Source organism: Oscarella lobularis, chromosome 18, assembly GCF_947507565.1.
Source record: "Oscarella lobularis chromosome 18, ooOscLobu1.1, whole genome shotgun sequence".
NCBI lineage: Eukaryota > Metazoa > Porifera > Homoscleromorpha > Homosclerophorida > Oscarellidae > Oscarella > Oscarella lobularis.
Window position 1 is genome coordinate 1,363,937 of NC_089192.1, and position 25,652 is coordinate 1,389,588.

Genomic DNA, 25,652 nt, shown 5'->3' on the forward strand with positions numbered 1-25,652 from the left:
CGTCAGAACAACCTGGACGCTTGTCAATATAACGGTCCTTGATGTGAACGACAACGAGCCTATCGTTTTGCCTAGTTTCTACCATACTGTCACTAGAGAACCTGGCATTCTAGGAAACGTTCTTCTAGTTGTTACGGCAACCGATGCCGACTCTGGTGTCGACGGAACGATCGCCTTCTCGCTTGCTGAGAAAGGAAATGAAAACAAAACATTCACTATTGATTCAAATACTGGCGCCGTCAAGTTGCAGAAGAGTCTAGATTGCGAAAAACTTGGGCGTCACGAGCTCACCGCAATTGCGTCAGATCACGGAGGTGTATCCTTCAGCGGCACCGCGGATATCGTCGTCGATGTTTCTTGCCTCAACGAGCACTCTCCGAAATTTCCGAAAGCGTCCTACGCAGTGTCTGCAAACGAGAATACAACAATAGGAACTTCAATTCTTTCTCTCACCGCAGCTGACGCTGATCACGGGCGTCAAGGAGAAATTGTTTACAGCATAACGAGTGGCAATAATGGAAATTTCTTTGTTATTGACAGAAGAACAGGTGTCATTTCTCTTCTACGATCTCTCGATCGAGAAGAAACGTCGTTGTATTCTCTCGTTCTTACAGCGACGGATAGAGATCAATTCAGTCCTCGCGAAGGTACGACTAATGTGAGCGTGATCGTTTTGGATGCCAACGACAATAGTCCCGTTTGTTCGAAAACATCGTACGCTGAAAGCATTTTGGAATCCGCAATTTCTCCGAGAGAAATTATTCAGCTAAGTTGTTCGGATCAAGATGAGGGACGTAATGGCCAACTTTCGTACGAAATAAGTTCTGGAAATGAAGAAGGCGCTTTCGAAGTTTCCTCTAGCGGCAGTGTGTCGGTCATTTCTTCGCTTGACTACGAAACGTCAGGGTCTGGCCCAGGAGTCGCAGAAAAAAGAAGTTCTTACGTCCTAACCATTCGAATATCTGATGGCGGTGATCCACATTTGTCTACTGATGCGATCATTGCTATTTTAGTTATCGCCAAAAATGAACATACACCAATTTTCTCCGACCGTACGTACGTTGCCAATGTTAGCGAGTCTGCCTATGTTGGCTTATCTGTACTGACCGTGTCTGCAAATGACGACGATGCTGGCCCTCAAGGACAAGTCACGTACGAAATCGTTGGCGGAAACGACGGGGCGTTTTCGATAGACCGCAGCACTGGAGTCGTCTTCGTGTCGAGCCGGCTTGACAGAGAAACTACGGCGGAATATCTGTTGAGCATTCGATCAGCAGACAGTGCCGTATCACCGGAGCCCGTAAAGTCGGCTATTGCGAATGCGACGATTGTAATCACCGATGTTAATGACAATTCGCCCGTTTTTGATCCCAATCTTTACATAACGACGTTGGAAGAAAATTCAGCGACGGGAAGTCGCGTTTCTACGCTATCGTGTACAGATAAAGACATTGGAAACAACGGCCAAACTGACTTTGCAATAGTCAGTGGAAACGTCGGCGGCGCCTTCCGTATTAGCAAAAATGGTACCGTTTTCGTCAATTCTGATCTAGACTACGAAAAGGTCGCGGCGTACAATTTGCAAATCAATTGTTTCGACCGCGGCTCTGTCAGTCGAACCTCAGCAGCATCTCTAGCGATTGTTATTGCGCCTACTAACGATCATTCTCCCGTTTTTACGCAATCTGGAGTCTACAGTATCAACGTATCAGAAGCAGCCGCCGTAGGACTCGAAATTGTTCGCGTTTTGGCCGTCGATGACGACGCGGGATCTCAAGGCTTGGTCGTATACTCTATAGTCGACGGTAACAACGAAAACAAATTTGCGATTGATTCCGCGTCGGGGGCAATTCGTCTTCGCGCCTCCTTGGACTGGGAAACGACGTCGTCATACGTATTGACCGTTGAAGCTGCAGACGGCGGAACGGTGCCTTTCAGAAGATCTTCAATTGCTAATGTAACGATTTCGGTGATGGACGTCAACGACAACGCTCCCGTGTTTCTTCCAGCAACTTACGCTAAAGTTGTTCTAGAGAGTATTCCGGGAAATAGTCGCGTTCTTCGAGTCTTGGCAACGGACGCAGATCTCGGAGTCAACAGTCAACTAACGTATGCCTTTGAGAGCGGCAATGTTGGCGGAGTTTTCGATATTACCGACGAGGGATTTGTTGTCGTCAAAGGAAATATTGACAGGGAGGCTACGGCGTTTTATTTACTTACCGTGACGGCTAGGGACGGAGGTATTCCGACGCGAAGTGCTTCGGCTACAGTCTCGATATCTGTTTCGGGCACCAACGAGCATCATCCGGTTTTCGTCAACGCGGACAGCTATGAGGCGACGATCGTCGAATCGCTGGCTATTGGCTCCGTTCTAATTGACGTGAATGCCACTGACTCAGATTCTTATCAGCACAGTCTCATTACCTACGAAATAGTTTCCGGAAACGACGATAATCTGTTCTCTATTGACAGCAGGAGCGGCGTCATTGTTCTGAGCGGTTTACTTGACAGAGAGAGTCAAAGCGAGCATCGCTTGGTTGTGGAGGCGACTGACTCTGGCCACGTTTTTGCTGGAAATGCCACATTTTCCGCTTTTGCGTCTGTGAACATTACTGTCTCGGACGTCAATGATAACAGTCCGATTTTCACTCCACGTTCGTACGTCGGTCAAGTAAACGAAGGGGTCGCTGTTGGAACAGCCGTTGTCACTGTGACAGCAAGCGATGCCGACTTGAATGAAAACGGAAGAATTTCATTTAGTATCGTATCAGGAAACTCCAACTCGGCTTTCTCCGTTCTCGCAAATGGAACAATAATTGTACTTGCAAATACATTGGACTTCGAAACGAAGGATTCGTACGTTCTTTCTGTTGAAGCTTACGATCATGGATCGCCGGCGTTGACCAGCTCCGCCAGCGTTGCGATAATAATTTTGTCTCGTAACATCGACGAATGTGCGAGCTCGTCGTGCGAGAACAACGCGACGTGTCGAAAGATATCTCCATCGGCGTACGAATGCGATTGCGTGGTCGGTTTCACGGGATCGCGATGCGCCGACCTCATTGACTATTGCGTGTCGCAACCATGCGCGAACGGAGCTCGATGCGAGCCGCGCGTGGACTCGTATCAATGCTACTGCATACCCGGTTGGACTGGAACAAATTGCGAGCTCAATGTCATGGAATGCGCGTCGAATCCGTGTCTCTACGGCGGCACGTGTGTTGACGGCGTGAACGGGTTTTCGTGCGCTTGCATCGCCGGTCGAACAGGCCCCTTTTGTGACGTCAACGTCGACGAGTGCGCCTCGTCGCCATGTCAACACCACGGACTCTGTTTCGAGCTTGGAATCGACAGTTATTTCTGCGAGTGTCCGATTGCGTATACTGGACGGCACTGCGAGTCGAACGTGGACGAGTGCGCCTCGTCGCCGTGCGCGAACGGCGGGACTTGCGTCGATTTCGTCGGAGATTTTTTCTGTGATTGCTCATCAGGTTACACAGGACTTCAATGCGAGGTTGACGTCGACGAGTGCGCTTCGTCGCCCTGCGCGAACGGCGGATCCTGCATCGACGGCGTTAACGGGTTTGCGTGTTCATGCGTCGAGGGTTATACAGGGCCCCAGTGTGGAGTTGACGTCGACGATTGCGCATCAAGACCGTGTACTAACAACGGAACTTGTCGCGATCTTGTCAACGATTTCCGATGTGATTGCGTCAACGGTCGGTTCGGGAAGAATTGCTCGTCGCCGACAAACGAGTGTGCATCGTCGCCATGTCGAAACAACGCCACGTGTTGGGATGTTGTTAACGGTTACGAGTGCGCCTGTTCCGGCGGATACACGGGATTGCTGTGCGACGTTGAAATTGACGAGTGCACATCGTCGCCGTGTCAGAACGGCGGTACGTGTATCGACAAAATTGGCGCGTTCGCGTGCGATTGCCCAGGCGGTTTCACCGACGTTTTCTGCGAGACGAACGTCGACGAGTGCGCGTCGGCGCCCTGTCAGAACAACGGGACGTGCAAGGATCTCGTCGACGGTTACGCGTGCGACTGCACAGTCGGCTACAGCGGCGAGGATTGCGATGCGGAGATCGACGTGTGCGAGTCGTCGCCTTGCCTCAACAACGGCACTTGCATTTGGACGGGCTCGGGGGAGTACGAGTGTCGCTGCACGAGCGAGTACAAGGGTTTACACTGTCGCAATCCGACGCAGCCCTGCGATGCAAATCCGTGTCTGAACGGCGGCTTGTGCGTTCCCGTGATGACCGACGGCGTTAATGGCTTCCGGTGCTATTGCCTCGAAGGTCGCTACTCGGGACGATTCTGCGAAAGGGACAACGACGAGTGCCGGGATTCGGCCGAGCCGTGTCTCAACGGTGGAACGTGCCGAAACGAAGACGGTGGATATTCGTGCGAGTGTTCGTCCGGTTTCACCGGCGCCATGTGCGAATCGGCTTCTCCAACTCCTAGCAATGCAACTGCACCTCCAATAGCAATGTCAACTGGTCCTCCAACGGCAACTGCAGCTCCATCAACTGCTCGTCCTGGTCCAACGACAGCTACACCTTTAACGACAACTACTTCTCCAACTCCTACCGATGCAACTACACCTCCAACGACTCTTCTTCCAACAACTTCTAGCGCTGCTATTACATCTCCTTCTTCTCTGTCTCTCAATTGTTCCCGAAGTCCGTGCGCAAACGGCGGCACGTGCGTGTCGTCGTCCGACGGCGACGTGTGCCACTGTCCCTTATCGTATGGCGGAGACGTTTGCGATCAAAGTAATCAATAATTCGCACGTCGTCTTTCTTTTATAAATCTCGCTTTAGGTTTGTTTGCCGGCGTGCCATCATTCGACGAAGCGTCGTACTTGGTTCTCTCGGTCAATATACGCTCTCGCGTCAACGACATTTTCCTCGAACTAAAGCCGACGGCGTCCGGAGGAGATGGCACAATCTTTTTCGTCTCCCAGAACGCCGACGGCAGCGGCGACTACATGGCACTGTACATCAAAGCGGGCGTTCTAACTTTTAGCTATAACCTCGGCTTCAACTCAATCGAAATCAAATCAAACACGTTGCTCGTAGCAGATACGTTCACAACAATAAGAATGAGGTAATGAGAAGTACGAAATTGCGTATCGTAATCTATATATCTATCGTCTCTTTCAGGCGTTCTGAAGCGAAGGGTTGGCTTTATATTGATGATGAGCTCGTTGGTTATGGATCAACGTTTCCTGACTTCACTCAACTATCCGAGAACTCCATTCTCTATCTCGGTCGGCTTCCCGAGTCGTTGACGTCGGTTTCGCCGCTTCTTCCGGACGGAGGTTTCACCGGCTGCATTCGTCGTCTCAAAGTCGACAGCCGACTGATCGATTTGATATCCGCTGCGACGAGTGCTCGCAATGTGGGTCACTGCCAGATTGCGCTCTGCTCCGCCGTCGGAGCGACGTACTGTCTTAACGGAGCCATGTGCCTGCCAAGCGGAAACGAACTGGGTGCGTTCTCGTGCAGTTGCGCCGTCGGGTATACAGGACAGCGATGCGAGTCTCCGTATGATCCTTGTTTGTCGGGAACGCGATGTCGCAACGGCGGCACGTGTACGACGCCGATCGACGGCAATCGATTCAACTGCGATTGCCCGTACGGATTTTCCGGAACGGCTTGCGAGAAAGGTAGGATTAGAATGAGAAGTATACGGCGTAGTGTAATCCTTATTTTTCAGATGTTCGTCCTATAGTATCTGAGTCGTACAACGGCGATGGCTACACCAAGCGAACTGTTTCGACTCCCTTGTTTCGCACGTCGTTCACTCTATCATTCCAACTTCGTCCGTCCGTCGCCAATCAGACGGGATTAATAGCGCTCATTTATCGGCCCCGCGACGGCGACTACTTCGCCGCTTTCGCCGATTCCGGATACGTCGAAGCGCACATGCACGTCGGATCGCGCGACATTGCCCGACCGCGCAGCGCGCGACCTGTTGACGGCACAACGCGCGTTTTCATTACGAAACTTGGCAAAGACTTGAGTCTCGCAATTGATGACCAACCCGTCGTCACGGAAACGGCGACGGGATCACTATCGGAGCTCGACGTCGACGGCGATTTGTATCTCGGCGGCGTCAAGGCGTCGATGTACACCGATTTGCCGGTCGGGTTACTTCGCGTGATGAACGGATTTCACGGCTGTTTATATGACGTCACGCTGAACGGTGATTTGATCGGCGACGCGAGCGACGGCGTCAACGTCGACGAGTGCGATCAGGGCGCGTGCGATTCGTCGCCGTGCCGTAACGGGGCGACGTGCACGAATACGGTCGACGGTTCGTTCGAGTGCACGTGCGTGAGAGGATGGCGCGGGTACGCGTGCGACGTTAGGGTGGATTGCTTGATGGATTGGAATACGACGGCGCGGCAATGGGACGAAAAAACAAGATACGTTTGCGACGGAGGTTTGTTTTCTTTTCTGGAGTTGTATCATCAACGTCTTGAATGTTTCTGTTTTAGATTTAGATCGGAGGGATATTCGTTTTTATGGTGACGGCTACGCGGAAGTATCCGCACCGCGGTCGTCGAACAAGGAGACGACGATTCGATTCAATTTGACGACGACGAGCGATTCTGGTCTCCTTCTTTATCTTCCGTCTACGGTGAGGCTTTTTATCTGTATGAGGACCGTTTGTTATTGTGGAGCTCTAGGCTGACGTCAAGGACTTCTTTTCCGTGGGAATTCTCAACGGTCAACTAGAATTTACCTACGAGTTGGGCAGCGGAATAATTCGACATCAAAGCGAGGCTTTCGTTTCAGACGGACTCACTCATTATATTGTAATCGAAAGGCAAGGCTACTCGTTTCTCCATCTATGTATGTTTATTTAATTTTTCCAGAGTTGGCGTTAATTCGAATGTGACGATCGACGGGCGACGATCGACGCTGGAAAAAGTTCCCCAGTTGACTCGGCTCAACAATCGCGGCAATATATTTGTCGGCGGATACACGAGCGTCACCTTGGGCGGACGTTACGGAAGCGGAGGTCTCGACGGTTGCATCGGCGGCTTAGAAATCAGCGACAGTCCAATCCTTTTCGATTCAGGTCAACAGGTAAAGAGTGGAACAAACGCTGCCCCGTGCTACTAATGTTAACTTTTAAATGCGAAACGAAACGTCGCCGCAGCTCTGTTCGCTTTTAGAAGTTTTTTTTTGATGTACTTTGTTTTGTGTGTCGCTTCTTGAAGTTTTTTTTGATGTGTACTTTGTTTTGTGTGTTTCTGGTAGTTCGCAATAGATACCATAATAATTTGAGGTCCCTGTGGACCCGTCACAACAAAAACGAAGAAGGTAAATAAAATAGTTGATTACTAGTATGGTAAAACCTTTGCTGCACTTTAGAAAAACTAGGTATTCGTCTTTTTACCTTGAGCGGTGCATGGCTGTCGTTATTTTGTTTCTCCGGATCGACGCTCCTGTCGCTAAGTGAACAACACTCTTTCTTATATTCAGCATCATCTCTGCTTTCAGGCTATTAAATTGACGGCTGGGTAAAAGAAGACGTAAAATGTAACAGTATTTGTATAACGAGAGTGGGCGCCTGAGACGAGGGTCTTTGCACTTGCAACATGCAGCTGTTTGACTGTTTCGTGCATGTGCTTATGTGCTCTCTATTTCTCTAGCGTGCGTCACTATCTCCTACTGCGTACTGCGTGCTCTTGTGCTCTGTACAGTGCGGCTCGTTGCTTCTGCAGCTGACGCTGCACGTTAATCGCTATGAATGGCTTCGCATTGCAAAAGAACAGGAGTAGAGAATCAGGTAAACGCTGGAAGCTCTCTTCTCAGACTTGGAACTGCCCCGCTTCTCTCCCGAACGGTTCTTCGTCTCGGAGAAATCGATTCTAAACCACTTGTGCCTTCGTCCACTTTGAAATGGTGCCGAACTCGACTTCGCTGGCGGGGCCTCATTTGGGGAACCACGTCTTTTACGCAGTCCTCGTTGGAACACGAACCGGTCAATTTCCAGGAGAATGACCCTCAGGGAAACTGCGAGAAAGCGTTCACGACGCGAAGCGACTTTCGAAAGCGCGAGAACGGTCACGCCGATCTAATGGGGCTAGCGTGCTGCAACGTCTAGCTCGCGACGAAGCCTTCGGAAGGTTTGCTTTCAGATGAGATCATGTCGTCGCTTGGGTACGTACGTATTTGTTGATTCATTTGGTGTGTTCTGCTAACAGAGCATAAACGAGAAAGCTGCAAGGTAACAAGAAAGAAAAAAGGCTGTTGATCAACTAAGGAAAAGAGCAACTAAGAGAAAGAACAACATGCCTGCAGGCACACTGTTTGGTTCAGTCGGAGCAGATCACTCCAGCGTCTTCACCGTGGGAACAGTTGTGTTTACCCCACCCTAGGGAGCTGCATTGAGCGAGGCTGTCTTCGGAGCCTGAACAGTTAACGTCATCCATCCAAATTCTTCCCGATCCTCGACCAAATGCAGCTCCGTGTGGCGCTTGCAGTGCCTTTTCATATCCCAAGGATCGACAAACAACGTGAGCATCACTGATACCCCAACCGTCATCACACACAGTTCCCCATTGTCCATCGTGAAAAATTTCTACGCGACCTTCGTAAAGACCTGAGCCTCCTTTTAGTCGGATATGATGTTCTCCGCAATCTACAACAGCCACCGTATTGTTGCACGTCTTTCGTTCCCAAGCATGAAAACTGCATGACAGGAGACTTGACTCGGAACCATTGCATGTCCAGTGCCCATCCACACATGGTTAGACAAATTTCCACTCAAAGAAACGTTATTTGATACAAATGTTCTGCTAGGAAAACCTAATTCTCTGCATACCACCAAAGCGTCAAAATAATTCCAATTGTTATCACAAACTGTCCCCCATCTGCCTCCGTGATAAACTTCGACGACTCCCGCATTTGCAGAGATTCCTGCAAGTCTAATTCTGCAACTGCATTCGATGCCTGCATCTCGTGAATGATCGCAACCTTTAACTTCCCATCCAGTAAATTCGCAACTGTCCAAACGCAGCTCATGACCATTGCAAGCTACATTATTCATCCATATGGGTTCAGATCCACGACCATAGTAAGCATTAGTTCTAGCAGCTATCACGGTAGGAAATCCCAATTCTCTGCAAGTAACGTTTGCATCAGTCCAACCCCAGTTGTTATGACATACAGTGCCCCAGGTGCCATTGTGATGAACTTCGACGCCCTTCATTGGGACTGGAAGCGCCTACCAGTCTAACTGTCAAACATTCTACGCCGGCGTCGTTTTGGTGAGTGCACTTGCTTTGACTGTAACCATTCACACCGCAATGAGTAATACTGGACTCAAAACCTTGACAGTCTACGTGAGTCATTGCTATCGGCCTTGTGCCTTGCCCGAAATTAGCAATACTTACGGCCGCAGAAAATCCTAGTTCTTTGCAAACGACATTTGCGTCTTCCCAGCCCCAGCCGTGGTTGCACACCGTTCCCCACCTTCCACTTTCATATACTTCCACGCGACCTTTGTTAGTTAGAAACCAGACTGTCCATGCACAAGCCTAACAGTTGTACATGTCACTCCTGCCTCTCCCGAATGGCAATTGGTTATTCCCCATCCGCGAAAGTCACAGTGAGTAAGGTTTGATTCATCTCCTTTACATGCTACATCACTCAGCCACACAGGTCCGGAACTTGGAGTCGTGACGTAGCTACTAGTCTAGCCGGACGCCGTGCCGTGCCGTTGGATAAATCGATGCTACCGCTCGAATAAAAATGGCAGTAGTCATGTTAGTAGGGGAGGGGTCCTCAATTATGGACAGTCCCGGAAGGTCCCGTGTTTGTTCGAGCACTACGGTATCAGTACCCCACCATTCGAGCTCCCCCATACCTCATCTTAGAGCTAAAGGAAAGACGATTCTGCGGTAGGAGTTTCGGGTGCCTGCGACTGCGCATTTGCATGCTGACGCACAAAGTTTACCTAACCTCGGCGGTTTTTACACGAATGACGCGAGCGCTAATGATGGACACCCCCGTATCTTCGCCGCACTTCAACGTATCCATGCATGCTATATATCAAACGAAAGCTCAGAGATTCCTCTTTCACATGATTCGCGCGGTAACAATTTTTATAAACAATTCGGGTAGAAAACCGCGTTTTCGTAAAGCCGTGAAATATTCTATTACGATCTACTTCTTTTGAAGCAACCTTTTGTCAAATCTACTATACATGCTAGAAATTTCTTTTCATCATACTAAGAATGTCTTCCCTTGAAATTAGTTGTCAAATTCAATGCCACTATGTTTGCCTGTATGCTGATTCGCAAGGCCGTAGCTCAAATCCCACTTTAATCTACTTAGAAACACTGCAGACCTAATTTGGCACTAAATTTATTACGGTTGTCCTTCACAATTTGCAACACGGAGTGGAACAAAGGAAGCTCCTCGCATATCCGGGGCATAGCCAAAACTCTTTCTTCTTTGGCAAAGTATGGTGCTACAACAGTGTCAAAAATGATGGATTAGTGATACTGAACAGTAAAAAGTGAATACTCAATACTGAATAATAATCCTGAAAAGTGAATAGTGAATACTCAATTGTGAATGACTGTTTACTGTTCACTTTTCGGTATTCCAAATTTACTACACTAATCTATTGATTTTTGACACTGTTGTAGCACCATACTTTGCCAAAGAAGAAAGAGTTTTGGCTATGCCCCGGATATGCGAGTGAGCTTCCTTTGTTCCACTCCGCGTTGCAAATTGTGAAGGACAACCGTAATAAATTTAGTGCCAAATTAGGTCTGCAGTGTTTCTAAGTAGATTAAAGTGGGATTTGAGCTACGGCCTTGCGAATCAGCATACAGGCAAGCATAGTGGCATTGAATTTGACAACTAATTTCAAGGGAAGACATTCTTAGTATGATGAAAAGAACTTTCTAGCATGTATAATAGATTTGACAAAAGGTTGCTTCAAAAGAAGTAGATCGTAATAGAATATTTCACGGCTTTACGAAAACGCGGTTTTCTACCCGAATTGTTTATAAAAATTGTTACCGCGCGAATCATGTGAAAGAGGAATCTCTGAGCTTTCGTTTGATATATAGCATGCATGGATACGTTGAAGTGCGGCGAAGATACGGGGGTGTCCATCATTAGCGCTCGCGTCATTCGTGTAAAAACCGCCGAGGTTAGGTAAACTTTGTGCGTCAGCATGCAAATGCGCAGTCGCAGGCACCCTAAACTCCTACCGCAGAATCGTCTTTCCTTTAGCTCTAAGATGAGGTATGGGGGAGCTCGAACGGTGGGGTACTGATACCGTAGTGCTCGAACAAACACGGGACCTTCCGGGACTGTCCATAATTGAGGACCCCTCCCCTACGGGAAGTCAGACGTTCCCCGGACAATCAAATCTGCTAAAAAGAAAAACAGGCGGCGTAAGAGGTTAGGGTGCAACTGGAACGCCGAATGACTTCTAGGTTGCGTCTTGCTTTGGGTCTCTTGCTTTTCTAGCCTTTTGCTTAGAGAAGAGCCCTAGCTGCGAGGAGGTCGAATATGCATCACGCGACCGGACGTTCACTACGGTGCAAGCTCACGACAAAACGAACTGCTTTTACTCTACGACCTTTTGGCGAAATGTCTGTTTGACGCTGTATAGTCCACTAACAAGAGGAGCCGTTGATCTGGCGAATTAATTAATTGACGTCAATGTGTGCGTCTCTGTGACGGGCATGCAAATCGCGCGTTGCAGGGTGGCCTTGCTGGAATGTTATCGCCACGTGAGTCAAAGTTGCAAAGCAGCCTATATCGTTTCGCCTTTAGAGGCAGCAAGTGAACGCCTTTTTGCAGGTGTCTCCGATACATTTTCTTTGGTTAGTTGCGCTCAATCTTTTGGCTTTTCATGCAGAAGGGTTGATCTCTTTTTGCGCAGAGTTGACGCACGATTTGCATAGCATTAGCGTGACTGAGGTGACCGACCGACGGCATTAGCCGATGTTCATTAAGCATTGACGTAAGCAATGACGTCAAACTTTATGTGGCGACGTTGTCGTCAACCAGCGAACGCCAAGTCGCGTGGCGAAAGGGGTGGTCTCCTGACTACCAGCTTGGAACAAGGCCTATAGGTAATGACGCCAATCGCAAGGCCGCGAGAAGCAGTGCGGGGGCGGTTGTGGGAAAGATGAATCTTATCGTCGTACCAAGGCTATAAAAGTGTCCAGTCTTTGCGTATTGTGCCAGTTCAGTCGAGCAGCGAATCCCAAGCGTTCTTAATTGCTACGGCGAGATTATGGCACAAGTGCAAGACATCACGCGAAAAGCGCTTGGCCGCGCTTATAAACTGGGAGCCGTCTACGATGTTCGTGAAGAGAAATTTGTTCACGGTATGATTCCCAGCTATAGGTCTGCTTCTTCCTTATGTTCCTACAAATAGGAGCTTCTCTCTATGGAAAAATTTCTGACGAGGCTGTGGAATGTGTACAGACCCCTAACTATAAGACTACGATTTCCCGCGGCGAAACCGTTACATCGAAGCTGTCCGATCTGGATATCAGTGCCGAACTGAAGGTGAGCATTCTGGGTGGTCTGATCTCCTTGGAAGGATCAGCGAAGTACGCGAGCCGAGCGAAAGAAGAAAAAAACAAAGTCTCTATTTCCTTGGTCCTCAATCTTCTCACCGCCAAAGAAACGATCGACGTCTTTGAAATGGAAAAACAGGCCAACCAAGAAGTCATCGAAGCAGCCGTCGGGACGCACGTCGTTTCCGGCATTCAGTGGGGAGCGCAGGCCGTCGTCACCTTCTCCGCCGTCGCTAGCAGCAAAGAAGATGCTAAAGAACTCGGTGGAAAGTTGCGAGCGTCGCTTGCCAGCATCCCCTGTGTGAAAGCAGAGGCCAAAGTAGACATCGACTTTAAGGAGGAAGAAAAGTTGTCGCAGGATTACATTTCGGTCGAAGTGGATGCTGATCTGTTGCCGGATACCGGTCCTCCGAAGTCAGTCGAAGAGGCATTGGAATTCATTAATAAGGTATTAAAGCATAGCTGCTTGCGCATAGATGTTGTTAGTACGATAGTTTGTTTTCTCAGATGTCAGAGCTGACAAAAGCGAACGAAGGGAAAGGAAGGCCAGTTGAGTATGAGCTGTCTCCACTGAGCCGCCAGATATCATCCAAGATCCAGTCCACCAGCGAAGCCACCAACCGTCGCATCGGACATGTCTTCGACGAGTTCTCCGAGAACAAAGAACTCGTTTGGGGCACGTGGAAAGATGTCGATTCTGTTTCCGACGTACTTGATGCAGATGTCGTCCGCAAATTTAAAAAATTTTACGACGAAATCGAGATTGCTGAAGTGAAGTTTAAAGAGGCGTTGCAAGCTGCCCTCTTGAGCGTCAGATCAAAGAAGACGGATGACGAAAAACCAATTCACGCGGCGCTTGACGACTTTGAAAAGTCGTCTCCGTGTTCCCACGAGAATATCCAGTCCTTTCTGGACGAATGGAAGCCCAAAGTGAGGGGAAAGATCGACGCCTATCTCTACTTGCGTCAACTCGGCGTGCCCTTTCTGCAGAAAGACGAAAGGCTTCGAAGTGTCATCGATAAATCTCACGGCGATCTCTACGTCCTGTTCTCCGGCTCCGATGATCAATCTGACGATCAACGCAGTCTTTTTCTCAGCTACAAAAAACGGAAAGCGCCTGAAGCTAAATATCTCATCGTCGATTTCGATCTTCACCCCGACCAGAAGAAATCTCCTCCGATGGTATCGCTCTACAGAAACGGCGAAGTCCAACACGAGGATTGCAGAAAGGATTATCGCTTTCAATGTCTTGTACAGCCGATCGACCGCGAGGAGAAATATTACGATAACGAATGGAAAAAAGATCTTTCTCCGCCCTTGCGTATTCATTGTCCGAGGGCAATGCTTCCTGAGCCAACGGAGGAGCAAGGAAATCAGCCCGACGACAAGCAAGAGTCTATTTCGGCGTGTCCCAACAAAGAGGTCACCTGGCGCTGCTTTGTTTGCCACGAGGAGGTGACCGTGAGTCGTACTAGGTTCGACTACATCTTCTGTGGTTGCGGCAGTGTCGAAATTGATAAGTGCGGATTCAGATGCAACGATCCCGCACACGGAGACAAATTCGTGCCGTTAGGTAAGAACCGCGAAGCAATAATCAAGATCTTCGTTGAAAAATCGAAAGCGAAGTGAGCTGAGACAATTGCGTGAGAACTGATGTGCTGGCTGATGTTATTTTGGTAGTCCTTCTGCTGTTTCTCGCCGCTTGCTTGCTTGTTTGTTCTCTTTCTTGCTTGCTTGCTTGCTTTCTTTCTTGCTGCTAATGCTGTGTGGACCAACAGCGCAGAGAAAAAAACATTGAAGTAAGCTCTCTCTCTCTCCCCCCTCTCTCTCTGAAGACGTACTCAACCGCAACTGAGTGCTGCTGTTTGCAGCAATTAGCTCTCGATCAGACTAGGCCTGTTCTTTTGTTAAACGGTAGCAGCTCCTTGCTCAGGGCGGCTATGGGCATGCACTTGGAACAAGCAGACGCCGAAAACAATTCCGATTCAAAACAGGACAATGTTTCTACAGTATATTTTATAATCTTTTATGGGATTATTTTTCCTCAGGTTTGATCTTTCGAAGCGAGCGATCGACGGCTTGCATTGATGAATCGCGAGGCAAAGGTTGGCAGTCATGTGATCGTTCGAGACGGCGGCCGATTTTTATTTCGACGACGAGAAGATCGGCGTGTCGACTTTTTCTGTTTGTTGCCGGCGGAATTGGAGTCAATCCCCTCCATTGAATCATGAGACACGCAGTCGATTTGAAAAACGGTGGTAGTCGCGCCACGAGAAAATTGAGGCTACTCTATAGCACCAAGACTTTGGACGAGATAATATTCGATCGAGAAGTCTCCGAGAGAAATGAAACAAAGAGAATTGCTTCGATACTGCCTGTACTTGACTGTGGGCATGAGTCTGAGTGAGATTATTGCCTATCTTTGCGGTCCTCCTGCAATAACGGACGATGTGTGCTCCATGCTCAGGCGTAGGCTACGCCTACGTATCGGCGTGAAAGACGATCAGCTTCGTTATGAGAAATGGTGTTGAGAAGCAGGATGCCGTTATCGTGAGTGACGTGGAAAAATTAACAGGTAAAGTCAGCGACCCGCTTTAATTATTTAGTTAAATAAAATTAGGGAAATGAGAGAGTTGAAATATTCGCGCGCTACTTTGCAGTACTAAAGGAACAAGGTAGTGTTATGCATTAGTTGTATTATACGACCCGACGCTACAAAAAAAAAACGAAAATTAGCCGCAAAGCCAGCTAAAGGCACACCGGTTATAAAACAGGCAGCATCACAGCTTTTCATTTAGAGATTGCTCCGTAGATGAGCGCAGGAGTATCGTGACGTCAAAACAAAGGCCTAATTACAGTTTTAGTTTGCTCGCAAACTTTATCTATCATAACATATGTAAGTGAGATTGGTTGTCGATCTCGCCCACAGCCGTCAGTGATCCGACGGACGTCGGACTCGTTGCAACGAAGATTGATTCTCACCATACGCCCGTCTTTTCCTCCGATCAGATTGTACGTCAATCCGGTTTCAGATTGTGCGAAATATTCTCCGTCAATCTGGCTGCACGAAAATGTGAATTTCCGATCCGGAACGTCACGGATTTGACAATTAAATCTGTGCATTTAATTGGTTTTTTGATAAATGACAAGTACAAGATGGCCTGCCGTGCTATCGTTGCAGTATTGCGAAGAAAAATCGGAGCCGGGGGCACGGTGCCGTTGGATAAAGTGATGATACCGTTCGAATTTGATACTTTCCACGTAGCACTTCCAAGAGAAAGTTCTTGAAAAGCAAATTCTTGCACTGGAAGACTGGCTACGAGTGTAGAATACCACGAAAATGGCAGCAGCGTCACTAGGGTTATGCTAATACGGGAAGTCGGACATTCCCCGCCGAATCCCGGACAAACGAAAGCAAACCAGCTGCTAAAACGAAAACAAGCAGCCTAAGAGGTTAGGGTGCAACTAGACCGCCGAATGACTTTGTTTTCTACGAGCTTGTGTCTTGCTTTTGCTTAGAGAAGAGCCCAGCGAGGTCACATGGTGTTCTAAGCCCACGACAAAGCAAATCTTGTTTACTCTACGTCCTTTCGGCTAAATGTTGGTTTTACGCTGTAAAGTCCGCTAACAAGAGAGTCATCGATCTGGCGAACTTGTCTGAATCGAAATGTGTGCTACAGTACAACAGTCACATCCCTCACACTGTCCATACCGGACAAAGAATTCCGATTCAAAGCAGGGCAATGGTTCGACAGAAGAAAAAAAATTCCTGAATTATTAATATTTTCGTCAGGGTCGATTTTTTCATACTGGGCTTATCGGTTGGTGGATTTTCCATCACGTCGACTCCAGCCCATTTTGCTCGTCGCCTTGGCCGTCAAGGAGAGCGCCGGCGGTTTGGATTCATCGCGAGGCAAAGGCTTGTAGTCACGTGACCATTCGAGTTGGGGCCATTTCTATTTCGACGACGAGAAGATCGACGTGTCGACATTGTCGAATTTTCTGTTTGTCGCCGGCGGAATTGGAATCACGCCTCTCCATTCGATCACGAGACACGTGATCGATTTGAAAAAAGGTGGAAGCCGTGACGCAGGAAAATTGAGGCTGCTCTATAGCGCAAAGACTTTGGACGAGATGATATTCGAGAAGTCTCTGAGGGAACTGAAAGAATGCTTCGATACCACTTGTGCTTGACTGGATCCCATCAAGACAATGTACGTCTTTGCCAATGCGGCACCTCCGTTTTACGCGAGAGAAGAGTATAGAAGAGGCGTATACGGGAGCGGCGAGACCGTTCAACTACAAAGTGATAGAGGTAAAGTCATATAGGATATACAGTACATATATGGCTGGCTTCAAACCAAGAGTTTTTCTTAGTTTCTTCACAGAATTTCGGCAGCGTCTTTATACCTTAATTCGCCAACGCTTAATTTGCCAACGCTTTCCAAACCAGAACTGACACCGAAAAGGGACGCACCGATATATCTGATACTGAGACTGAGACTGCGACTGATAGCCAACTGTAAGCCGAACTAAATATTTATTATAAACCGCCTTTTCATCAAACTATTTGCTCAACAGTTGACAGTGTCAACGGCCGACAGCGACCCGCTCTTCGCTCGTACTACGACCATGTTTCCATGCAGAGTGAGATAAAATTTTAGTACAGTAGAGTAGCTACAACATGTACGAATCGGCAACGAGACCCGCTCGATCGAACGTGATACTTTCCACGCAAAAGCAAGTGCTTGAAAGGCAAAACCCTGCCCGGGAACGGGAAGAAGACTAGCATGCAACCAGCCGCATTCGGGACTCGCGGCTCGTCAGAGGGCGTTCCATGGCAGCTCTTGCATCCAGTTAGCGGATTTCACTGTCAGACGTCCTTTATTGCTGCTCCGAGACTAGTATATGGCGAGAGACATGACGCGAAAGGCGCTTGGACGTTTTCACGCCCTGGGAGACGTCTACGATGTTCGCAGAGACAGATTCGTTCACGGTAGATAATCGCGGCTAATGCGGATCTCCTTCCTTCTTATTTTGGTGATTCCGAAATAGGAGCTTTTCTCTATCGAAAGATTCCTGACGATGCGGTGCAATCTGTTCAGATCCCTAGCTATACGGCTAAGATAGCCCGTGGCGACTCTCTCGCATCGAAGCTGACCGATCTGGGTATCGAGTCCGACCTGAAAGTCAGCGTTCTGGCCGGCGGTGTGAAATTAGAAGGATCGGCGAAGTTCGCAGGCCGAGGGAAGGAAGAGAAGAGTGAAGTCTCGGCTTCCTTGATTCTGAATCTTCTCGCAGTCAAAGAAAGGATAAACGTTCCCATGCTCAAGGAACTGGAAAACATAGACATCCTAGAATCAGCTGTTTGGACGCACGTCGTTTCTGGTATTTGGTGGGGAGCGCAGGCCGTCATCACCTTCTCTGCCGTCGCTAGCAGCAGAGAAGACTCGAAGGAGCTCGTCGAGACGTTGAAATCGTCGCTGGCCCGCATTTCGCCCAGTTTTAGCGCCGACGGCAAAGTTGAGACCAACTACAAAGGGGAGGATGTGGCGTTACTGAATAAGTTTTCAGTTGCAGTAGATACTGATCTGCTGCCGGAAATCGGTTCTCCTAGGTCGGTCGAAGAGGCAATCAAATTTATTCAAATGGTATTGTATAAGGTGCTATACTTAGATGTTTACACTGATGTCTTTTTTAGCTGCCAGACCTGGCAAAAGCAAACAAGGGGAAAGGCAGGCCAGTTAAGTATGAGATGTCTCGTGTGGTACGCAAGAAGAATAAAATTCGATTCGTCAGTGATGCCACGGACCGTCGTATTGAGCATGTCTTCGACAAGTTGTACAAGAAGAAAGAACTTATTCGGGACGCGTGGAAAGAAGTTGAGCGTGTTTCCGACGTACTGGATGAAAATGTCGTTTGCAAGTTTAAAGATTTCATTCTCGAAATCGAGATTGCTGAACTCGAATTTCAAGAGAGCTTGCGAGCTGCTCTGTGGGGCGTCAGATCAGACGATCCGTACAGCGATGAACGCGCAATAATTTCACAGCTTAATGTTTTTGAAAAGAAATCTTGCTTCGATTCACAATCGTTTCTCAATCAATGGAAGACCAAAGTGCAGCAAAAGATAGACGCCTATCATTACTTGCGGCAACTCGGCGTCCCCTTTCTGCAGAAAAGCGATAGCCTTCAGAGAGCTATTGACGAAAATTCTAACGACGATCTCTATGTCCTGTTCTCCCGCTCCGATGATCAGTCTGCTCAGCAGCGCAGTCTGTTTCTCAGCTACAAGAAACGAAAAGCGCCGGAAGCCAGATACGTCATGGTCGATTTAGATCTTCACCGCCTGAAGCAGTCTCCGATGGTATCGTTTTACAGCAACGGCAAAGTGAAGTACCGCAATTGCGCCACTGACGATCATCGCTTTGCATGTCTTGTGAGACCGATCGACCCCCAGGAGGAATATTTTGACAGCGACTTGGATAACGAGTTTTCCCCGCCCTTGCGCGTTCGCTGCCCGAGGGCATTGCTTCGAGCGTCAACGGAGGAGCTTGATTCAGCCTCACACAAGGGGGAGACCACGTTGGAGTGTTCCAACAAGGAAGTCATTTGGCGTTGCTTTCTTTGCCACAAGGAGGTGACTGTTGGCATTGGGAAGCGGAGGTACAGGTACAACTACATATTCTGTGACTGTGGCGGTGTTAGAATTGATAAATGTGGATTCAAATGCGACGATCCCGCACACGGAGACAAGTTCGTGCAATTCGGGAAAAACCGCGAAGCCATCATCAGGAGCTTTGTTGATAATGCAAGTCAAGTTCAAAGCTGAGAAAGAGACTCAACTGACGCGCTGATGTCAGTTTGTTGTGTTGTTTGACTGTTTCCGTTTGATGTGTTGTGCTCTCTAGCGTGCGCCGTGCGTACGTCACTTGTTCTCTTGTGCTCTCTTTTAGCTGCTCATTGCTTCTGCAGCTGACGCTGCACGTTGATAATGGCTCCGCACTGCAAAGAGCGTTCGAAAATAAGCCAGTCGACCGGCGATGACGAAACCAATGCCCAGCACGCCTCGTCTCGACAGAAAAGTGTAGCAGGAGTAGAAAATCTGGTGATTCGAAACCACTTCTGCCTTCATCCGTTTTGAAATCGCTCCTCCCGTACTCAACTTCGCTGGTGGGGCCTCTTTTGGGGAAACCACCTCTCGCGCAGTCTTCGGTGCAATTGTCGGCTCGTCAAGTCGATTACTGACATCGTGAGCACCGACACTTTCCAGCCAGCCTCTGACATCCAACCGACAAAGAAGCCACGACACGCCTCTTCTCGCTACAGAAAAAAGGTTTAAACGACCAACATCATTTTTTACAATTTTTGTAATTTTAGTTGCAGAGAGGGGAGACAAGACAAAAAGGCAGCAGACTGGAGCAGAAGCGGCAGCGCATCATTTACTATGCATAACACCTATACGCAACAATAGCAGCAATTTCTGTCTGATGCTCGAGCCTTCAACCGTCAGTCGCCACCGCCGCTACAAAGAATTTTCACGACTCCAAGCAGAAGGAGCAGGATCAACAGCCAGTTCGCAGTTTGACGAGAACCTGCCGAAGTGCCTTGCACATTCTCTGGTACATACCTCGACTGAATAAGACTGTACTCGCCATCGGTATTCATGACGACGACGAACTCGTAGCTCGTCTGCTCGGGACACCCTTGTTCTTAGTAAGTAGCCGTCACTGTGGTCTGCGCTCCACTGACAATCTTACGAGATGCTCTGTTCACTTTGATTAGGGTCATATTACGAACTATTGTTCGATCGACGTCTTTTCCCGGACAGAACGGATTAAGTTCGTACGCTCCAAAGTTGGCTACTTCGAGTACTGTCGCATCGTCCGTGTCGCTGTGCTCGTTAACCCCGAGAAGAAATCCGGTGGACTCTTGAGAGCGAGTCGTGCCACCTGCAATGGAGAACGGAGCAAAAGCAATTTGCTCTATGCCGTGTTCTTTCTCGACTCCGGCGTCGATTCTGAAAAAGCCGTTCTCACCCCACTCGCTTCCCCAGCTGTTCTTACATAATGATATCTAATAATCCTCGCCGTTTTGACTACCGTAGCCGACTACTTCGATAAGATGGCCGCCTTCGTTCTTACCGCTCGTGTAGCGATAGATTCCTCCCGTGTAGGAGAAGAAGTCGGAGAAGACGTCCAAGGCAGCGACGAGTGGACCTGAAGCCAATGCTTCTTCATCTTCTCTACCGTCAGCGGTTCGACGTAGCTACATTTACTCAGTTGTTCTGCGACGTGAGAGCGGACAGTCGATCCGTCGTCGCAGAATCTCGGACACGTCGGATGTAGAAGCAAGTCGTCTCAGTCGTATCTTTCGCATGTATCCGAAACCGTACGTTCCTTCTCTGTTGAGAAATAGAAAACCGCTTCCCGGTTGGCCGCCTCCCAGCCGCTGCAGCCCGAAAACTCGCAGCAGGCGACGATTCGATGAACGGACGTCGTCGTTTGCTTGCTTTGGGCTTGAAGCGAACGATAATCGTCGAAGGCGTGCGTTGAAGCGAACGCCCGGCACGATCCGCAGGTGCCTTGGTCGTCGACGGAAGAAACCCGCCGGTTCTCCAGTCCACGGAAGCTGGAGCGTCGCGTTCTCGGCGTAGAAGATCGGCGTTTTGCGGTTCGATACCGGCGAGCGTCCTGGACGCATGCCACGTCGATTTTGCGTCGCTATTGACGCGTTTCGCAATGGACTGCAGAAAAGCCGATTTTCGATGAGGATTGTCTTGACGTGCCGCATCTGTGCATGTAGTAGCTAAGAGGTACAGAGTCACAACGCCAGGTATGTGTTGAGCGACGTGGATGATTAGGCCGGTCGAGCGTTTCTGTCTCAAACGACGCGTGCATGCTATTTAGTAAGTCTATGGTAACATTCTCTCGCATTGCCTTCGTGGTCGTCATAGTTGTACCCATAAGTAGGCCGTCTCGCATTGCCTTCGTGGTTGTCATAGTTGTACCCCTAATTGCATGAAGTGGGCCGTTGGATAGGACGTACAGTCGACGCTTTGAGTTGCCGTAGATAGGCTGGCATATCATCTTCTCAGGAGTCATAGTTGTAAACCGGTGTGACGCTCTTGTCTTTTTCGCGCTTCGTCTCGCCTAATTTTCTTGGCATTCTTTAAAGAAGCTCCTGTGCGTAGCTGTCTAGGTTAGCAGCATTGAACTCGGATAACAACATTCTCTGCCACTGCTACCTTAATTAATTAATTTGTTGTTTTCATAGTTGAACCCGTAATTGCTGAGGTGGGTTGATAAATAGACTTGTAAGTACTCAGTTACCATGCTTCAGGGGTCATAGTTGTACCTTAGACCGATGTGACGCTGTTTGTCTTTCTCGTGCTTCGTCTCGCCTAATTTTTATCTTTAGCATTCTTTAGATTAGCGTCGTACGAAGGCTTTAAAAGGGTGGCAATTCTTTTGGCCCGTTCAGTTGAGCCAGCGAATCGTATTGCTACGGCGAGATTATGGCACAAGTGCAAGACATCGCGCGAAAAGCGCTTGGCCGCGTTAACAATTTGGGAGACGTCTACGATGTTCGTGAAGAGAAATTTGTTCACGGTATGATTCCCAGCTGTAGGCCTGCTTCTTTCACATTTTCGTACCTACCAAATAGGAGCTTCTCTCTATGGAAAAATTTCCGACGAGGCTGTGCAATCTGTACAGAGCCCTAGCTATAGGGCTAAGATGACCCGCGGCGATTCCGTTACATCGAAGCTGACCGATCTGGATATCGGTGTCGACCTGAAGGTGAGCATTCTGGGAGGTCTGGTCTCCTTGGAAGGATCAGCGAAGTACGCGAGCCGAGAGAAAGAAGAGAAGAACAAAGTCTCTGCTTCCTTGGTCCTAAATCTTCTCACCGCCAAAGAAACGATCGACGTTTTCGAAATGGACAAACAGGCCAACCAAAAAGTCATCAAAGCAGCTGTCGGAACGCACGTCGTTTCCGGAATTCAGTGGGGAGCGCAGGCCGTCGTCACCTTCTCCGCCGTCGCTAGCAGCAAAGAAAGTTCTAAGGAACTCGGTGGAAAATTGCAAGCGTCGCTTGCCAACATTTCTCCCGGTCTTAACGCAGAGGGCAAGGTAGAGATCAACTATAAGGGGGAGGACGTCGCGTCGCTGAATGGCTTTTCAGTCGAAGTGAATGCTGATCTGTTGCCGGAAACCGGTCCTCCGAGGTCAGTCGAAGAGGCGCTCGAATTTATTAAAAAGTATTGAAAGCCATAGATAGATGTTGTTACTACGATAGTTTATTTTCTCAGATGCCAGAGCTGACGAAAGCGAACAACGGGAAAGGAAGGCCAGTTGAATACGAGCTCTCTCCGCTGAGCCGCCAGATATCGTCCGACATCCAGTCCACCAGCGACGCCACCAACCGTCGCATCGGACAGGTCTTCGACGAGTTGGGCGAGAAGAAAGAACTCGTTTGGGACACGTGGAAAGATGTCGATGCTGTTTCCGACGTACTTGATGCAGACGTCGTCCGCAAATTTAAAGAATTCTGCGACGAAATCGAGATTGCTGAAGTCAAATTGAAAGAGGCGTTGAAAGCTGCCGTCTTGAGCGTCAGATCAAAGAAGACGGGCGACGAAAAACCAATTCAAGCGGAGCTTGACAATTTTGAAAAATCGCCTCCGTGTTCCCACGAGAATATCCAGTCCTTTCTCGACGAATGGAAGCCCAAAGTCCAGGGAAAGATAGACGCCTATCTTCACTTGCGTCAACTCGATGTGCCCTTTCTGCAGAAAAACGAAAGCCTTCGAAACGCCATCGATAATTCTGACGGCGATCTCTACGTCCTGTTCTCCGGCTCCGATTTTCAGTCAGACGATACGCGCAGTCTTTTTCTCAGTTACAAAAAACGAAAAGCGCCTGAAGCTAAGTATCTCATGGTCGATTTTGATCTTCACCCCGACGTGAAGCAGTCTCCGATGGGAACGTGGTACAGAAACGGCGAAGTGCAATGCGTCGATTGTACCAATGATTTTCGCTTTGCATGTCTTGTAAAGCCGATCAACGTCGAGGAGAAATACAGCAGCAAGGACTGGGAAAAAACGTTTTCTCCGCCCTTGCGCATTCATTGTCCGAGGGCACTGCTTCCTGAGCAAACGGAGGGGCTAGATATTCAGCCAGATGGCAAGCAAGAGTCCATTAAGGAGTGTCCCAACAACGAGGTCACGTGGCGCTGCTTTCTATGCCACAAGGAGGTGGTCGTTGGCATAGGGAGATTGGGTTATAGGTTCGACTACATCTTCTGTGATTGCGGCAGTGTCGAAATTGATAAGTGCGGATTCAAGTGCAACGATCCCGCACACGGAGACAAATTCGTGCAGTTTGGTGAGAACCGCGAAAAAATTATCAGGAACTTCGTTGCAAAATCGAATTGAAGCTAAATTCAAAGCGAATTAAAGTGAGACGATTGCGTGAAAGCTGATGTGCTGGCTGATGTTATTTTTTGTCCTTCTGCTGCATTTCGCCGTTTGCTTTGTCGATTTGTTAGCGCGCGTCCACTGTTTTCGAATCTTGTCGAATCGTGTAGTTCGTTGATCAATAGCTTTGCATTGGTGGCAGGCCTCGAGAATAAGCTCTTATTGAGAAGAACGAAGTCTCTTCTTCCCTGAAGGAACTGGGTAAACAATTGACGTCATCGAGTCAGCCCAGTCGTTTCTGGTATTTGGTCGGGCGCGCAGGCCCTCATCGCCTTCTTCGCCGTCGCTATAGCAGCAGAGAAAATGTTTTGGAGCTCTGCGAGAAGTTGAAAGCGTGGCTAGCTGGCCCGCATTAGAATTCGTCCAAGACTCAAACAGGATGTCATTTATATCACTTCATCTTCGCCATAGGAAGGCGGAAGCTTCACTCCATAAATATCCACTGGCACAATTAGAAGCCAAGCAGTTTAGAAACAAGCTTCTTCTTGCACCTTCAATTCAGAGCCAAAGAAGGTATACACCGGTGAGGTAATTTGTTATGTGAAGAAAATGCACCTAAATATCTTTGCGTCTAATTGTTGACATAGCGATTTTCTTTTTAAAATCGCGCCTTCCGAGCTCGACTTCGCTGGCGGGGCCTCATTTGGGAAACCACGTCTTTCACGCAGTCCTCGATGCAACTGTCGAGAAACGTCAGCTCATCAAGTCGATCTCTGAGAATAATTAAGAGCGTTCTGTTGCTCTCGCTGCTAATGTAGACGATATTCGACATCATCAAAATGTGCACAGTAAGAGATTTTTGGTGGGTTGGTGGATGAGAACGTTTTTTGTTTTCTCTCAGATGGTAGAAGTAAGAGTCACGGAAGAGCTTCTACAAAAGAACTTCACTGTGGGTATGAGTCTGAGTGAGAATGTTTGCGGTCTTCCTGCAATGGCGGAAGACTTGTACTCCATGCTCAAGCGTATGGACGTGAAAGACGATCAGCTTCGTTATGAGAAATTGTGGCGAGAGAAGTATAACTCCGCGGTAACTTCAGCGGTAGGGAAACCGGAAATGAGAGAGCAGAGGTACTATAAGATACTGTTATGCAATAGTTGTATGATACGAGACGCAGCTGCTGCAAAAAGCAAAGACAAGAAAACAACGACAATTGGTAGCAAAGCTAGCTAAAGGCACACCAATTGTAGTCAGCAAGGATGACAGACAGCGTCACAGCTTTTCATTTGGAGATTGCCCCGGAGGTAGATGAGCGCAGGAGTATCGCGACGTCAAAACAAAGGCCTAATTAAAGTTTTAGTTTGCCCGCAAACTTTATCTATCGTAACTTACGTAAGTGAGATTAGCTGTCTCGCCCACAGCCGTCAGTGATCCGACGTCAGACTCGTTACAGCGAAGATCGATTCTCACCATACGCCCGTCTTTTCCTCCGATCATATTGTACGTCAATCCGGTTTCAGATTGTGCAAAATAGGCTCCGTCAATCTGGCTGCAGGAAAATGTGAATTTTCGATCTGGAACGTCACGGATTTGACAAACCTGTGCATTTAATTGGTTTATTGATAAATGGCAAGTACCGGATGGCCTACCGTGCTATC

The 25,652-nt window shown here is 48.6% G+C and overlaps 4 protein-coding genes across 6 annotated transcripts; all 4 read left to right on the forward strand.

Annotated features, from left to right (window-relative positions):
* The first annotated feature begins 11,382 nt into the window (after positions 1-11,382).
* Positions 11,383-14,383, forward strand: LOC136197856 (neoverrucotoxin subunit alpha-like). Its single transcript, XM_065987716.1, has 5 exons — positions 11,383-11,447; positions 11,517-11,875; positions 11,935-12,385; positions 12,436-13,028; positions 13,088-14,383. Exons 3-5 carry the CDS (start codon positions 12,292-12,294, stop codon positions 14,207-14,209), a joined length of 1,809 nt encoding a protein of 602 aa, XP_065843788.1. The 5' UTR covers positions 11,383-11,447; positions 11,517-11,875; positions 11,935-12,291; the 3' UTR covers positions 14,210-14,383.
* A 1,537-nt stretch (positions 14,384-15,920) lies between these two features.
* Positions 15,921-17,595, forward strand: LOC136198141 (oxidoreductase NAD-binding domain-containing protein 1-like). The gene is made up of 6 exons (XM_065988056.1): positions 15,921-15,940; positions 16,201-16,326; positions 16,374-16,475; positions 16,525-16,895; positions 16,958-17,102; positions 17,162-17,595. The coding sequence occupies exons 1-4, from the start codon at positions 15,921-15,923 to the stop codon at positions 16,772-16,774; spliced, it is 498 nt and encodes a 165-aa protein (XP_065844128.1). The 3' UTR covers positions 16,775-16,895; positions 16,958-17,102; positions 17,162-17,595.
* LOC136198143 (cytolytic toxin-alpha-like) lies at positions 17,489-20,032 on the forward strand. Its single transcript, XM_065988057.1, has 5 exons — positions 17,489-17,576; positions 17,636-18,231; positions 18,282-19,243; positions 19,787-19,913; positions 19,958-20,032. Exons 1-5 carry the CDS (start codon positions 17,489-17,491, stop codon positions 20,030-20,032), a joined length of 1,848 nt encoding a protein of 615 aa, XP_065844129.1.
* Positions 20,033-22,720: 2,688 nt separating this feature from the next.
* On the forward strand, positions 22,721-24,082 carry LOC136197859 (uncharacterized). 3 transcript variants are annotated; one of them, XM_065987721.1, is made up of 3 exons: positions 22,721-22,838; positions 22,890-23,834; positions 23,867-24,082. In XM_065987721.1, exons 2-3 carry the CDS (start codon positions 22,890-22,892, stop codon positions 23,885-23,887), a joined length of 966 nt encoding a protein of 321 aa, XP_065843793.1. In that variant the 5' UTR covers positions 22,721-22,838; the 3' UTR covers positions 23,888-24,082. The 3 variants fall into 3 exon arrangements, with proteins under 3 accessions (XP_065843793.1, XP_065843794.1, XP_065843792.1); XM_065987722.1 differs by having other exon boundaries at positions 22,890-23,801; XM_065987720.1 differs by having other exon boundaries at positions 22,890-24,082.
* Positions 24,083-25,652: the final 1,570 nt, after the last annotated feature.

What these genes read in the sequence shown, in the direction of transcription:
- LOC136197856 (XM_065987716.1), top strand. Translation starts at nt 12,292, where the DNA reads ATGGCACAAGTGCAAGACATCACGCGAAAAGCGCTTGGCCGCGCTTAT. An exon ending in TGAAGAGAAATTTGTTCACG is followed by an intron (nt 12,386 to 12,435) that starts GTATGATTCCCA and finishes TCCTACAAATAG; the next exon opens with GAGCTTCTCTCTATGGAAAA. An exon ending in CATTGGAATTCATTAATAAG is followed by an intron (nt 13,029 to 13,087) that starts GTATTAAAGCAT and finishes TTGTTTTCTCAG; the next exon opens with ATGTCAGAGCTGACAAAAGC.
- LOC136198141 (XM_065988056.1), top strand. Translation starts at nt 15,921, where the DNA reads ATGGCAGCAGCGTCACTAGG. An exon ending in ATGGCAGCAGCGTCACTAGG is followed by an intron (nt 15,941 to 16,200) that starts GTTATGCTAATA and finishes TACGCTGTAAAG; the next exon opens with TCCGCTAACAAGAGAGTCAT. An exon ending in CGTCAAGGAGAGCGCCGGCG is followed by an intron (nt 16,476 to 16,524) that starts GTTTGGATTCAT and finishes TGACCATTCGAG; the next exon opens with TTGGGGCCATTTCTATTTCG.
- LOC136198143 (XM_065988057.1), top strand. Translation starts at nt 17,489, where the DNA reads ATGGCGAGAGACATGACGCGAAAGGCGCTTGGACGTTTTCACGCCCTG. An exon ending in CAATCAAATTTATTCAAATG is followed by an intron (nt 18,232 to 18,281) that starts GTATTGTATAAG and finishes TGTCTTTTTTAG; the next exon opens with CTGCCAGACCTGGCAAAAGC. An exon ending in GTTGGCATTGGGAAGCGGAG is followed by an intron (nt 19,244 to 19,786) that starts GTACAGGTACAA and finishes CCTCTCGCGCAG; the next exon opens with TCTTCGGTGCAATTGTCGGC.
- LOC136197859 (XM_065987720.1), top strand. Translation starts at nt 22,890, where the DNA reads ATGCCAGAGCTGACGAAAGCGAACAACGGGAAAGGAAGGCCAGTTGAA.